Here is a 14,367-nt window from a genome sequence, read left to right as displayed (position 1 = left end):
TTTTCCCGCAAACTATTTTTAGAAGCAGTTCACGGCGGTTCGCTATACAGACAAATGTATGGAAAGTTCAAAACACGACTGGACGCTTTCTGGCGCAGCTATATTCCTCCAATTTCTTTTCTTAAAATCCTTTTTCTAGTGCCAAACGGTTTCTTATTCATGAATTTTTCAGAAGTTATGTTTTATGAAAATTATTTGACATCGGATTTCCATACAAACACTGTTATTTCAAGTCTCGAAAACCGTGATAAGGCCTATTTGGATGATGAACGAACGAGCGAACGGGCGGGTAGACGGACGATTAATGGACTGGCTGATTGACATTGTAGACTGGACTGACTGATTGCTCGTTTGCTTGACTGTATTTTTTTATGATACATGTGGCAAACAAGAAGTTGTACCGATTCTTTTTTTCTGTAAATACAAGCAGTCTACTCATGTTCTACTTTTGCAAGGAGCCATGCATGGGACAGGAGTATGGTTGTCGACATCAGCTTGGTATTAAAAAAAGTCTCTTCTCTGATAATCATTTCGACTGTTATAAAACTGTAAAAATTAAGTTAAAATCTAAACAGGCCTCCTGCCTTGAAAAGCGAAAAAAAAAAAGGTCCCCTCGAGATGGCAGGAGCCCATGACAGTCGCAACACGCACACTTTGCGGACCTACAATATCACGAATTCCACAAATAAATATTTCATTAACAACAGCATTGAGGGGGTTGTCTTTGTAGTGTAGTGGTTATCACGTCCGCCTCACAAGGTAGCGATATCGCCCGAGCGCGCGGAAGGTCGCCAGTTCGAGCCTGGCCAAAGACACGTTTTTTTTTTCCCAAATACTATTTGCCCCCATTTTTGGTCGTTTCGATTTTTTTTTTCTTTATAATTTAGCAACACCCACAAGACTGCCAAAAGTTCGCTCACAAGCAAAAAAAAAAGAAAAAAAAATATGAAAAGATAAACATTTCCAAGGTGGAAAGCATCTATCTAGGGGTATCTGCCTAATGTCACTCCCAAGACTTACACAGGAAAGTACAGCTCAGTTGTCTTCATTTGAATTGCCAGTTTCAAAGTTAAAATGGGTACTGGGGACGAATTCTTTAAATTTTGATTTATCAGAAAATGGAGTCCATCACAAGAAAGATCACATTAAAATTAGTCAGTTTACCAAGTTTGAGGTTCTGTTGTTAGATTGCAACCATGTAGAAGGCTTTCAAAATATGAAAAATAAGAGACTTTAAATGGATTGGGGGTACGCCATCTCAGAATAAGAGACATTTGGGGGACCTTTGACACCACCTGGTTACTATACAATGAAAGAAAACCAAACTTGGTAAACTTCACTAATTTTTGTGTGCTCTTTCTGACAATGGGGGTTCATTTCTTCATATGATGCAATTTGCACCATGTGTAAACTAGGGCCCAGTACCTTTAGAACAGGCAACGGTCAACGCGTCAGGATTTCAAGCACAGACTCAAACGTCAGAACTGTATTAGCTTGTATTGCATGGTTCAAGATTTGACTCTAGGAGAAAAGGATTCAAATAAAACTCTGTACATGTGAAATAAAGGGCATAATTTGATTTAGAGGCACAACTCTGATTTCAGAAGAACTTTTCATTACATACATCATCTCAACACCCCATCAAAATTACTGTGAATTTAATTTGATCTTTATTGTTTTAAAATTATACTAAAATAAGGTATTGCACACCTGCACTCTACCAGAAGACATGTAGGTAAACAAAGATAATGTGCTAAAAAACATATTAACTAATCCCCTCCTGCATGTAAACATTAATTTGTAAAAAAAACTCAATACTTTACAAACCCATATTGTACAAAAGTTTGTGTGTACTATGGTAGGGATAAATGAAATGTGTCACACATTATTGTACAAACACACCATATCATGCAAATGTATAATTAATATAAATAAATTGCTATGCGATGTAATTCATCTCGTAATTTTTGTAAATAGCTGACCATTTAACATTAAACGTGTTGCTATAGCAACATATATAGAGGATATTACATGACCATGCGGAGATACGAAATTTCTCTTCCAGAGTTTTTCAAGAAGACAAGAGAAATTTCATATCTCCAAGACGTGGCCATGTTATTTTCTGTTTATTATATAAACACCAATAAAATACCAAATTATTGCAAAAGGTGCAATTTATTATGCAACCGTAGCAATGGTGATCTTTTCACGTGATAACATGTTATTTTCATGTGTGAAGATATCATGTTTTCGCGTGAAAGCTCACCTGGTGATTCATTGGTGTTTATATAACATTATTTCATCGTGTAATGAATGAGCACCGGTAGACGAGGAAGGTGGAGGATTGTAATAAGGGTAATGGGCTCCTGACCTATTTTGATGCTTGCTTCACAGAAAAACAGATATCAAGAAGCCATGACGGATCCGATACTCAAACTTAAAATCCCAGACCTCATTTCTTTGGAATCACTCCTTCTACAGTGCGCAAGATAAAGAGGCCTCAGGTGAAAACCTGGTCAAACTGGCTACCTGACCAGACAAAAAAAATCTTGGGCTCAGGGCAAAACCAATCTTAAGTGATTTTTTAGATCACTTTTTGTTGCTGTGTTTGGTTCAGATTTGTGGGCGTCCTTTAATTCCTTCAGGAAACATTGCCCCAATGTTTAATTCCCTGTTTTGCGCTTCATTGAAGTGATGAAAACGAAAACCTTGCCCATAATCATGGGTTCAGTTTTTATTTCAAACGAAGCACAAAGCAATGGATAAAACATAATTTGGGGCAACATTCCTGAAGGAACTGAGGGCCATCTCCAAAAAACTGGCAAACCTAAGCTAAAACACCTAGCGATCTACAAAAGCACTGTAGGTTGGTTATGCCCCGGTCCCTTAAAATGATAAACTTAAGAAGATTAGAAGAGACTAACATCTATTAACCCCCCTAAAATTCTTCCTAATGAATCCGTGCCTCAAAACGTTATTTGGAACACTGTTCTGGATACTGGGAACAACATTGTTGTTACCCCCAATTTCATAAAATCCTAGAACCACTCCTGGAATAATGGTCTCCAAAGATATGAGCAGTTTATGGCATAATCGTCTATACACACTATGTATCACTTTAATTCAATCCAAACATCTTTGAATTAACCATGAATTATTTCCCACTGAACAACAACATACCAAAACAATTTAAGCTCAGTGGTAGAATTAAAACAAAACAGATTATGTCCATTGAAAAACAAAACACATCATGACATATGTTGTTCAAAGGACACCATCACCGGTGATTTCAAATTGATTGTAAGTTTAATTATTAAATATATTCAATATTGTAATCTTCTGTTACTGGAATGAGGGTATGCTCTCAAAATTGTATCCTCTCTGTCCTTTTGTAGCTCTGTATATGTAAATAATGTGATATCCTGCAAGACATTCAAAACCATGATTTAATTATGTCAAAACACAGGAAGGTTGTGTACACAGCCAGTCCTTTGTTTCAGTTTCTGTGACATACTCCTTCCCCACCCTTGGATTGATAGTACTTACTCACAACCCTTACCCTCCCCCCCCCAAAAAAAAAGATTCAATGTAACCAGGAGGGCAGGTTTTAATCACAAAGTGGAAAACAGTGATACCTTTAAATTACAACTTCTGTTACACATAATATGTTATTTTTCTCATGCCCAGTTGCTTACAAACCCCAGCTTTTGATGTTCAGAATTGAAAACAGTTATTTACAACCAAGGTTGTATGCTAGACATATTAAAAAAAAAAATCATAAAAAAAACTTCCAAGCAATGACTTACAATTATTTGCTTAGGTACAAAACCCTTTAAAAAAGATGGCAGGTTTGAATGTGTCTAAATGTATGTGCATAAATATGGAAGTGAGGGAGGAGGGGGGGGCATCGCACCGGAATTTATGGCTTTATATACTGGAGTTAAATAGCAACTCATATTAGCCCCAGTGGAGTTCATTGAAAGCATACTGGGAGGGTGACACAAATGCTGAAAACCAGATTCACTTACCACCAGGAAGAATGCAGATAGCAGCACAAACAAAAAATATTACACTCTTCATTCCTGGATAAAAGAAAAAGTCAAAAGTATTTTTATACTATGTCTAATTTTCAGGTTCTTTCATGCAGAGAGAATGAAAATACAGTTAAGAAGAGAATTCAAATTGATAAATTATGTACTTACCATCCTGTCCTGTAGCTGCTAGGATAATTCCAGCTAATAGAAAAGCTGAAATAAAAAATTCAAAGAAGACTGATTATAGCCTTGAGATTTTCCTCTAGTCTCAGCACCATTAATAGGCTTACTAAAGAAAAGATTATGAGTGCCTAGATTTATTTTGTGATCAAGGTTATTTACACTATTCTCTCTTCATTCCATGCCACATGAATCAGGAAAAGCACAAACATATTTCATTTGAAATTTGTATGTTAATATTATTATGACTATTGTCCAATCAGATGAAATCAAACCAACACAAAAAGAGCAAAAAGCTGGACTAATTAATGTACGACTGCAAAAAAACTGAAGACAACTAAAATACACTACTTTAAAGGAAAGTTAGATTTTCTGTTACGTACTGTGCACATACCTACTCCAGCCACAAATAATAAAAAGGCAGCTGTTACAGTTTTCCAGTTTTCTCTTATTTTTGGATGCCTAAGCCAACTGTTGATAAAAAAGTAAGCAAGCATCAGTGGTGCTTCAAAAATTTCATGTGTTGGTGGTGGTTTGGCAAGCAGACTGAAAACATTTGAGAATTTTAAAGACTGTGGCCTTCAGAACTTATTTTCTTTGAGGGAAAAAACTCTAGGATGACAGAACCTTCCTTTTGAGCTACCACTGAACCCCATAAACTTACTGGTATTTAAAAAAAAGAGGGTCCAACATAGTGTCAGCACTTTGGATGTGGGATTGAGCTTAAAATCAAGGTGTGTTGGAGGATGCAATGAACTTTAAGGGTGGGATACAGGATAGAAATAGTGTGGCATGACGGGAAGAAGAATGCTATGAATTTTAAGGAAAATACCAAGATGGGCAGTGGGCTGTGCTCTTTTTTGTAGGTGTGCTGAGATATATTTTAAGGACAGGATATAGGATGAAAATACGATGAATGCAAGAGCAGCAGAGGAATGTACTCTCTTTTGCAGACGGGATGTGGAATACTATGAATTTTTTAAGGGTGCGATGCAGGATGAAAATAACATGTGGGATGATGTGGGGTTGCACCTTTCTGTAAGCAGGATACTGGAAAGCGTAGAGGTACAGTGCTGTAGTGATCACAGTGTAGTATATTGGACATAACATATATCTCAAGTCTAAGGGCTACCCTTTACAACTGTGATGTTTCCTTGAGACAATAAACTTTCCTACATATTGTCTCCCTTCCCCCGGGGATAAATATATGGATGATGACATCATACTGTTGGCAGTAGCCCTGAGATGTTCTAGCTCCCCATCCAGGGGTGAGTAGCAATATTCCTAGTTTCTTTATGCTAGAGATACTGGGTTAAGCATCAGTTGTGAGAGCCATTTGACTGGCATCCTTCTGGTTTGGTGGGATAATACTAAAATCTTTGTTGAGAGACAGAATAATAATAATAATAAGAAGAAGAAGAAGAAGGAGAAGAAGAAGAAGAAGAAGAAGAAGAAGAAGAAGAAGAAGAAGAAGAAGAAGAAGAAGAAGAAGAAGAAGAAGAAGAAGAAGAAGAAGAAGAAGAAGAAGAAGAAGAAGAAGAAGAAGAAGAAGAAGAAGAAGAAGAAGAAGAAGAAGAAGAAGAAGAAGAAGAAGAAGAAGAAAAAGGAGAAGGAGGAGGAGGAGGAGGACGAGAAGAAGAAGAAGAAGAAGAAGAAGAAGAAGAAGAAGAAGAAGAAGGAGAAAAAGAAGAAAAAGAAATTTGATGGGTGCAGGATGGGCTACTGAAGAATCAACAGTGAGAAGTGGGCTGAAATAACTCTCTTAAGAGACCAATAAAAAATTTCAAAATCTCACTTTAGTTTTGAAGTTACTGTAATTTCACAAACATAATTTTTAAAAAAATATGTTTCTGTCATTCAAAAAGTTAGTATACTCACAAAAGTGTTTGTTTTTTCCAACCACTAACATCTTCTTGAGAATCAAATTCTAATGAGTTTGTTCTGAAAAAGATGGAATGAATCACACAAAGTTGCCAGGCATCTGACAGTGCATCAATCAATAAGCATGTTTAATACTTGGAGGATGAAATTATTGATGACTGAAACACATACCCAATACTTTCTGTTTTTCTTCTTGCATCAGAGTTTGTACCATAGGAACTTGAAGAAGCTTGATACTAAAAATAAAACATGTTATGTACATAACTTCTAATTTCTATTCCTTGTATAGAATTCTTGTCACTTCTCTCTTTGGGGGGTGGGGGTGGGGGATAAAAGCATGTTAAATTACAAATCACCAGGCAAAAGAATCCTGCAAATGATTAATAATAAATCACTTGTTCTTGTACCAAATTGAATTTTAATTAATTTGGCACGTTTTGTGGTATTTTTTCCCCAAACCTAAAGCACATTTTAGTCTTTCCAGGTATCACACTGTGATTCATAATATTTAATTGAGAAAAAGTACAGAGGAAAAGTATTTGATCTCCTAGCCCATTACAACAAACACAAGGAACTCTTGACTAAAAAATCAACATGAATAATTTAAGACTTGAAATTGAGAAAAACTTGAACTTTTAATCAATATTGAGAAACAGATATCCTTGCTAAGACATTTCACCTCCAGGTCGTGTCCATAACGATGTGGTCAAAATCTAGACAAATTACTTTTGTATTACAACAGTAAAGTACAACTGTTGTCTCTAAAAGAAGCCATAATAAATTAAAGTTGAAACCTGGGAGAAACTATAGATGGAATAATAATTTTATTGAGAGAAAACAGTGGTGGAAAGTGGAAGTAGAATAGGATTCATGAAACAGAAGGAAGTCACAAAAGCAACAACAACAACAAAAGCAAAACATCTGTACCAGCAACAAAGAAGAAAGTATTGGAAAATTATTTTTGAATAACAGCCACTTATGGGCAAATGTCTGAATGGGGCAATTCTTATTTAGTGACATGTAAATGAAAGGCTGGATATTCTGCAGTTTACCTGCAGTATGAGCCACTAGGAAGGGTGAAGGAACCAGGAGAAAGAGTATATTCAGTGGGACATTAAGAGATCCCCTGGCCCCTATGTTATAAGAGAGTATGACAAATCTTAGCAGTATGCAGGGTGTGTGTCAAATATTAACCTAGTCTAATGGTGTACCTGTAGCTCAGATGAGTCTCCTATAGCATCCAGACTAGTAATCTTGTAATAAGAAGGTCATACAATAATTGCATTGCAGTTTGACTCTCGTTGGGAGAATGCAATTTTTTTCTCAGTGTGTGCCTGTGTTACTTACTAACAAAGTATGTCTTTCTTGTGAAATATCTCATCATGTTGCTTGGAATTAGAAGGGAGAAATATTAGCAACAATGCTGGCACCTGTTGTAAATTAAATAATGTATTTAGCAATGTCATGTTTGGGGAGTTTAAGAGAATTTGGACTCATAACACCAGCATTAAGTTGTGGTAAGACAGGGTCAAAGTAGCTTGCTAAAGGCTCATAGTTCTCTCTATTAATATAATGTTTATAGTTCTGAGGACTATGCCAATTTAGATGGTACAATTTTGTGGAATGTGACATGCTTACAAAACGCCCAGATTACAATTTATTTAGGACCTCAAACACAGTGCAACACTGCCCTCAACATTGTACATAACATTATTAATTACAGCACACGTAACTATGTTATATGTGTTGTGGTTTAATTTTTTTTGGTTTAAATTTTTCAGACCAGTTTAATTTTTATTTTGAATTCCTTTGTGGAGCATTCATTAGCATAATCTGAGACAACGGGAATATAAAAATCAAACTGGTCGAAAATTTTTAAACCAAAAAAAATTTGAACCATAACATATGAAACAATTTTTAGGGGTTGACAGTGTGGTGAACCATGAAAAAAGGGGGCGCACAGACCTAGAGTGAAATGTTTCAGTTAGAAATATGTAAATAATTTTAAACTCTTTTGGTCTTCTTTTCTTCCAGAATAAGCTAGGGGCCTGGGACCCCCTCCCTAGATCCACTATGGAACATACAGTGAAATGTTGCACCAAGTGTCCAGGTTTTCACCAATAAAGGCATGTTACTCCCTTGGATTCCAGAATTGTGATCTCTTATCATAGAACCTCAAATGAGGCACCTCCAGATGCCTTGGAAACTCTCAAATATTTTTGTTTTGGTTTCTAAATAATAGGCCTTATCACGGTTTTCGACGCCATTTTGACGAGTAGGCAAACACGTCTGAAATAACAGTGTTTGTATGGAAATCCGATGTCAAATAATTTTCATAAAACATCGCTTCTGAAAAATTCATGAATTGGAAACTTTTGGCACTAGGAAAAGGAGTTTAAGAAAAAAATTGGAGGGATGTAGCTGTGCCAGAAAGCGTCCAGTTGTGTTTTGAACTTTCCATACATTTCCCTGTATTTTTTTCCCGCGAACTATTTTTAGTAGCAGTCACGGCTGTTTCGCTTTACAGACAAATGTATGGAAAGTTCAAAACACGACTGGACGCTTTCTGGCACAGCTACATCCCTCCAATTTTTTTCTTAACCTTTTTTTCCTAGTGCCAAACGTTTCCAATTCATGAATTTTTCAGAAGTGATGTTTTATGGGAATTATTTGACATTGGATTTCCATACAAACACTGTTATTTCAAGCCTGTTTGCCTACTTGTCAGTATGGCGTCGAAAACCGCGATAAGACCTATTCAAATATGCTCAGGAAATCAGACAAGAGAGGACTTTTTCAGTAACCACACATAAAGAAGAAACAGAGATTACATAATCAAGTTAATTAAAAAGTTTATTTGACAACTAAAATTACTTTATTATTAATAGAGCAGCTGGAGATATATAGCAATGTGAGCAAGAAAGGTAGAACCGGGAGTTTCAAGACACAGCCATTAGTCCAAAGAATTAAAAGTAAAATTTAATGATTAAATTTCAGGTTTTAGTCTATTTTTAAAACATTGCTTACGATCGTGGAATGTCACACGTTGTACAACAGCAATGCAGATTTACTTATTTCACGCCCACGAGTTGTTAGTCATTAATAAATAAATACACTCTGTATGGGAATAGAAAGACACCAAGAAGATACCTCAAAGACCAAGCTTACCGTTTCTGGTGTGAAACAACAAAGATATAATTAACTAGAAATACGTGACTCGCAAAACCTCGCGAAGCTGGGGCTGGGTGGAAAGCCCTCTTTACTCGTATTGTAGCATCAAACGAGGAGATTAAAAGGCGCATAAGATTTTTTTTTTGATGAGCATGGTGTTTTCGTAGTTCCACGGGCTAGTTTGCGGTTGAAATCTATTTCTGACGCGACGTAATGTACAACGGGCGTGCAGCGCTGTCGCGTTCGATGAATTTATTTCCCACGGAAAATTATTTACCGCGACCACAAAACGTGTAATTTCTTTAATGCACTCTTTCACAAAAAAGATTTCTAAAAGAAAGGGAAAAGATTCTGGAGAGATAGTTCTGTATCCAGTGAATATTGATGAACATTGCAGTTGAAATTTGATCATGCACGCATACTTTTTTCGATGTATGCAAATTTTGCTCCAGACGACGCCAGACAGTCTGACGTCATTGTGCGGACACCTTCAAAGATATAAACATATATAACCATATATATATATATAAATATATTTTTCGCTCGAATTTGCGCGGCTTAGCTCCGCTCGGGCCGGCTCGGGCCGACAAATTTATTAACCTCGCTACGCTCGGGCCTTCGGCCCTCGCTTCGCGAGGAAATATTTAGAAATCGTAGTTAGTGCTTAGTTTTGCCAAAGAAGAACGAGGACATTATAAAACTCTAAGCAGTTCCAACAATCGATCTGATATTTGTGAACGGATTTGGCGCCAAGTTTTACCTTATTTGCTGACCATATATCTCCATAGCCTAGATCTCTGTCTTCACTTACTTCTCCGCTCCTCGTAGCAGCTTCTTGTTCGTTCTGCACTTGCACATTCGGTTCAATAGGCCTTGGCACTCGCGATTTCTTTTTTTGCGTGAAAGTTGCTCTTGTACGTGTTGCTATATCGGAAACGTCACTATCTTCGTCATCCGATCCAGAATCTAGCAGCTCATTCCTCATGCTGTACGGTACGTTTGAAGCCATGGTTTTTTATATTTCTAAATACTGTAGGGTTAAGCCATGTTTTCAAACGCTGTCACTGAATAAACTTTTACAGAAAGCTAATCACCGACCTCCATGTTGTTTTGACAGAAAGTGGGATCCTATAGCCGAAAAAGACTAGGCCGAGCCAGCCTCTTTTTCAAGAGGAAAAATCAACTTCTACCGGGAGACCCAGGGGTTTGTTATTCAAATTCAAAATGGCTTCCTCGAGCGATAGTTCTGATGAAGATTTGGAGAAGTTTGCTGCTATTGCAGATATTGTTGACTCTGGTAATTTCTCTGTGTTTTGAATTTTAAATAAAGCATAAAGTTGTTGCCTTAGAAACGTAAATACGATATTTTTTTTTCTTTTCTTGTCCATAGAGGTTGCTAAATCACCCAAATTAAAATGCAATGGAAATTTTCAAGAAAGCTCTAATCTTCATCCTAAGCCAAGTTTGAGGTCAGTTCTCTTTTTTTTTTTAGAAGGATTAAACTATTATGTGTATCACCTACCACTTGATTGCAAAGACGGATCAACATGTAATTTCTCTTTACGAAGAGTCAATGAGGAACAACCAACTAAGAGATATATAGTGTTTTGATTAACCGCCAGATATATTCTCATAACTGACCGATTAATTCTCAAGAATTGTGGGAGGTACAATTCTGCCCAAATGTTTTGGGACAGTGGCTTCACTGGGGCTGTTCTAGATGTGATATCATCTATCGCTATCTTAGTTGTTTATTTTCTAAAGAAAAAATGTAATTTGTCTGTTATCCCAAAAACCTTAAACTTAACGTTTTACTCAACAGGGTACAATAATTTTTAATTAATTTTTGTGTTAATATTTTGTTTTTGTTCATTGAAGACATTGGCGTGAGGATGAAGACACTGCTTCTTCAACATCAGAGCTGATAACACCAGAGTTTAGACACCATGTAGCAAAGAAACTTTCAAAATTTCTCGACAGCAACTATATCTGGTAAATGGACCTTTTGTTTTAAATGTAAAACTTGTTGACCATGTTACTGTCCTCTTCTGTTCTTGTAGCCATGAATAGAATGTAGCTAACTGGATCCCATAGCTGGGAGGGCACTGATGTTTGCATCTATTCAAAGATTTGCTATACTAATACTATCACTACCAACCAAGCATTACTCATTTAGAAAAAAAAAAGGTAACTTTGAATTTAAAAAATACAGCCTGAACATCCAGCAATATTGTACATCCTGGATTCCGCAGTGTTTGCATGTTTTAAGGATGGAGCCATGCCGAAAGTAGGAACAGCACAAAATTTAGGAGGGCAAGAATGCATAACCAGCTGCCACACCTCAACATTTTACAAATTAATATTATTACTGACATACATGTAACATTAGACTTGCTACAAGTTATGGTGCCAAAAATGTGCACCAAGACAAGCAATGAAGTTTGTCAAACTCAATGAAAATGGGCTTTGAGAAAGTCTAATATACCGAAACACATATTAAATGCCAAATTAGGCACAAAGTTCTTAGACTGCAAGCAGTCCCTTTCTGGTCAGTCGAGATGGTTCGCTCACAGCGCAGCAAGACTGGAGCGAGGAGAAATAAACGAGAAGAGACTGGGGGAGAGAAAGAAAAGAAAGGGTCCCTTTCTTTTCTTTTCCTCTTTTTCACGCCTCTCCCCAAGCCCCCCTCCGCTCGTTTGCTCCAGTTTTTTTGCGCTTGGCTATTTCACGCAACCTCTCAACTATCCAGAAAGAAACTGCTTGCAGTCTACAAAGTTCTGCGTAACTTGCATTTTAGGTCTTTAAAAAATTTTCTTTTCACCCTCAGCACTCAAGACACTGGACATTTACAGAATGGCCATCACAACAGTTCACATGAATCTGCAGGAATCAAGCTGCTTTTATCATCCAACAAAAAGTTACTGGATGAATCCTCGGCACAGGAATTTCCCAGTCATACTGCCTTTAGAAAGAATACTACCAACTATTCTAGCAGTAGTGGAAGGTAAAGCTAAGTGGTATGCGTGTGGACCATGTTGTGATCCATGCCCAAGTTTTATTATACCTACCTTACATACCTTTGTCTTTTAAGAAGAAATAAAATTGCACTACTCTTTATTTTTTAGTGATACAGATGAAGAAGAGCTGAGCCGTTTAGCAGAAGCAGCTGTTTCAGGTCACTCCATAATACAAAAAGGTAACACTTGTGCACTCATTACCAGCATGGGTGTATTGCCTCTCAGGTCAGAACACAACTGAAGGAAACAAACGCAAAATGTCCGCGTATTCATCTATTTCGTGGGATAAAAACACAAAGGCTATCGCAGAACTTCTCTCTCTCCTTCCACCTTCCCTCACTCGATGTTAGCTTGAGAGTCGAACAATTGGTCAGGCTTCTTTTCGGTGTCAAAAGTTTGGTTCATGGGGGAGGGGAGGGGAATGGAATACTTTCGTGTACAAGAAGTGCGTTTGACACTTTTTTGGCCAAGATATCGTAAAAACGCTCAAACTCGCCCAGCTTTTGTATGTACAATTTTGTGCGCTAAATTTTCATCCTTTTTTATTTTTTCATCGAATGCGTACTTGGCAAGTTCGGAGCTTTTTTTGTATCTTGGTCAAAAAAAGAGGTATGTGCCCCTTTTGCACGACGCAGTCATTCAGGTGTCAATGTTCGAATATTTATAGTCAAATTTATAGTCAATCCAAGATATCTCTCCATCTTGCCCTCTTACTTAGAACTCACTGCGATTCATTGTTTCTTTACTCCATAGTCTCTAACGGAAGCAAAGAAGAAGATGAGGGCGAAACCATCGAAACGAGCGGTAAGAAAAGAAAGAAAGGGAAAAAACGAAAGAAGGAAAAGAAAGAGAAAGAAAAATTAGACGAGGAGGAGGTCCAAAAGAAAAAGAAACGCAAAAAACACAAGAAAGAAAAACACAAAACCTGAACATGACAGGCAGACGGTTACTGTTGGTACTTTACGCGTATTCTTCTTTCATCGTTCGTCACGAAGAAAGCGTTCGTCAACTTCGAAAGAGCTCGACTAAAAAGGTGAGTTGAGCTGCCGACAGAGTCGAACATAATCGAAGACAATCGCTGACCCCCGATTCAGCACGGAAGCATCCGACTGTAACTTGACGTGTGGTTGGTAAAAGCCGAAGAGTACTGGTTGATGTTTGACACTGAAACGAGTGAGTACTCTTTTGTCAGAAGATGAAAGAGGCTTCCCCGAGGGCATTTTCCCGCATAAAGTATTGAAAGCGTAGGATAACATTCGATGAATTTCGTCCGAAGGTTGCCGTCCATAAGAACTAAAAATAAATTAAATGTGGACTTGGCATCAAATACAGTCATCAGGTCATTACAGCCAAAAGTTATCTATTGAGGCTAAATAAAAGTAGTTTCTATCGAAATGTGTCCTTTCACTAAAGAATTCGAAGTCCCCGACTGACAACAGAAAAATTCCTAAATTTTACTGTGCAAAATATTGAAAAACAAACAGAACCACATAAGTGTTACTCTCCGTAGATAACCCAACATGCTGATAGTCGCCTGAGAACTTGATTGTAGATTCCTCACAGTGTAGCTAGCAACCCCATAGTACGAGCAACCAGTGGTAACTCGGTGGAGTAACATTAGTTATTTTAGTTCACAGGCCGCTTTTGGCGGATTATTTGACATGTGGGATAAAACGAGCATCGTGCTCTGTACTACAAGCGGTTGCAAAAAGGTCAACGCACTCTTGCCAAAAAAGCACATTTTGCGTATTAAGCGAGTCTTTTCGAACACTTCTCAAACTTCTTAACAAGTTATGAAGAGAAAACAAAGGAAATCACTACCGAGAAGGAGGTTTGGAAAAGTGATCTTAGTTATCATAAAGTTTGGTGTGCGTTTGCTTTGAATTTGCTTAAAGTTGGTTTAAAAAACTCGGCTGCGCCTCGTTTTTCCAACCCACTTCTCAGTGTTTGGAAATCGGATGAAACAATCTTCCTTGTGTTTGATATCTTACATAAACAGTTCACAGCTATTTTGACGCCTCTTTCCCCTTTCAGCATTGATGGGGGAGGGGGGTGGGGGTTGGGGGGAGTGCAGACAAGATCTG

The 14,367-nt window shown here is 37.4% G+C and overlaps 2 protein-coding genes and 1 non-coding gene across 6 annotated transcripts; 2 read left to right on the top strand and 1 right to left on the bottom strand.

The window, feature by feature from the left end:
- The first annotated feature begins 720 nt into the window (after positions 1-720).
- Trnav-cac (transfer RNA valine (anticodon CAC)) lies at positions 721-815 on the top strand. Its single transcript has 2 exons — positions 721-757; positions 780-815. It is a non-coding gene; the product is annotated as a tRNA-Val (tRNA).
- An 826-nt stretch (positions 816-1,641) lies between these two features.
- Positions 1,642-10,411, bottom strand: LOC146476492 (uncharacterized). Of its 2 annotated transcripts, none has more exons than XM_085114364.1 (7): positions 10,078-10,411; positions 6,267-6,331; positions 6,093-6,155; positions 4,609-4,685; positions 4,203-4,247; positions 4,029-4,082; positions 1,642-3,422 (listed from the first exon to the last, which is right to left on the bottom strand). In XM_085114364.1, exons 1-7 carry the CDS (start codon positions 10,273-10,275, stop codon positions 3,343-3,345), a joined length of 582 nt encoding a protein of 193 aa, XP_084970490.1. In that variant the 5' UTR covers positions 10,276-10,411; the 3' UTR covers positions 1,642-3,342. The 2 variants fall into 2 exon arrangements, with proteins under 2 accessions (XP_084970490.1, XP_084970489.1); XM_085114363.1 differs by having other exon boundaries at positions 10,027-10,410.
- Positions 10,412-10,420: 9 nt separating this feature from the next.
- Positions 10,421-14,311, top strand: LOC146476491 (uncharacterized). 3 transcript variants are annotated; one of them, XR_014865588.1, is made up of 7 exons: positions 10,421-10,563; positions 10,657-10,735; positions 11,145-11,258; positions 12,094-12,270; positions 12,392-12,462; positions 13,037-13,551; positions 14,020-14,307. XR_014865588.1 is itself a non-coding variant. In XM_085114361.1 (6 exons), exons 1-6 carry the CDS (start codon positions 10,491-10,493, stop codon positions 13,210-13,212), a joined length of 690 nt encoding a protein of 229 aa, XP_084970487.1. In that variant the 5' UTR covers positions 10,421-10,490; the 3' UTR covers positions 13,213-14,311. The 3 variants fall into 3 exon arrangements, 2 of the variants coding, with proteins under 2 accessions (XP_084970487.1, XP_084970488.1); XM_085114361.1 differs by having other exon boundaries at positions 13,037-14,311; XM_085114362.1 differs by having other exon boundaries at positions 10,476-10,553; positions 10,659-10,735; positions 13,037-14,311.
- The last annotated feature ends 56 nt before the right edge of the window (positions 14,312-14,367 follow it).

The sequence above is a fragment of the Pavona decussata genome, unplaced genomic scaffold, assembly GCF_977016875.1.
Source record: "Pavona decussata unplaced genomic scaffold, jaPavDecu1.1 SCAFFOLD_76, whole genome shotgun sequence".
NCBI lineage: Eukaryota > Metazoa > Cnidaria > Anthozoa > Scleractinia > Agariciidae > Pavona > Pavona decussata.
The sequence above is the reverse complement of the archived record's forward strand: the minus strand, read 5'-3'. Positions and strand labels throughout refer to the sequence as shown.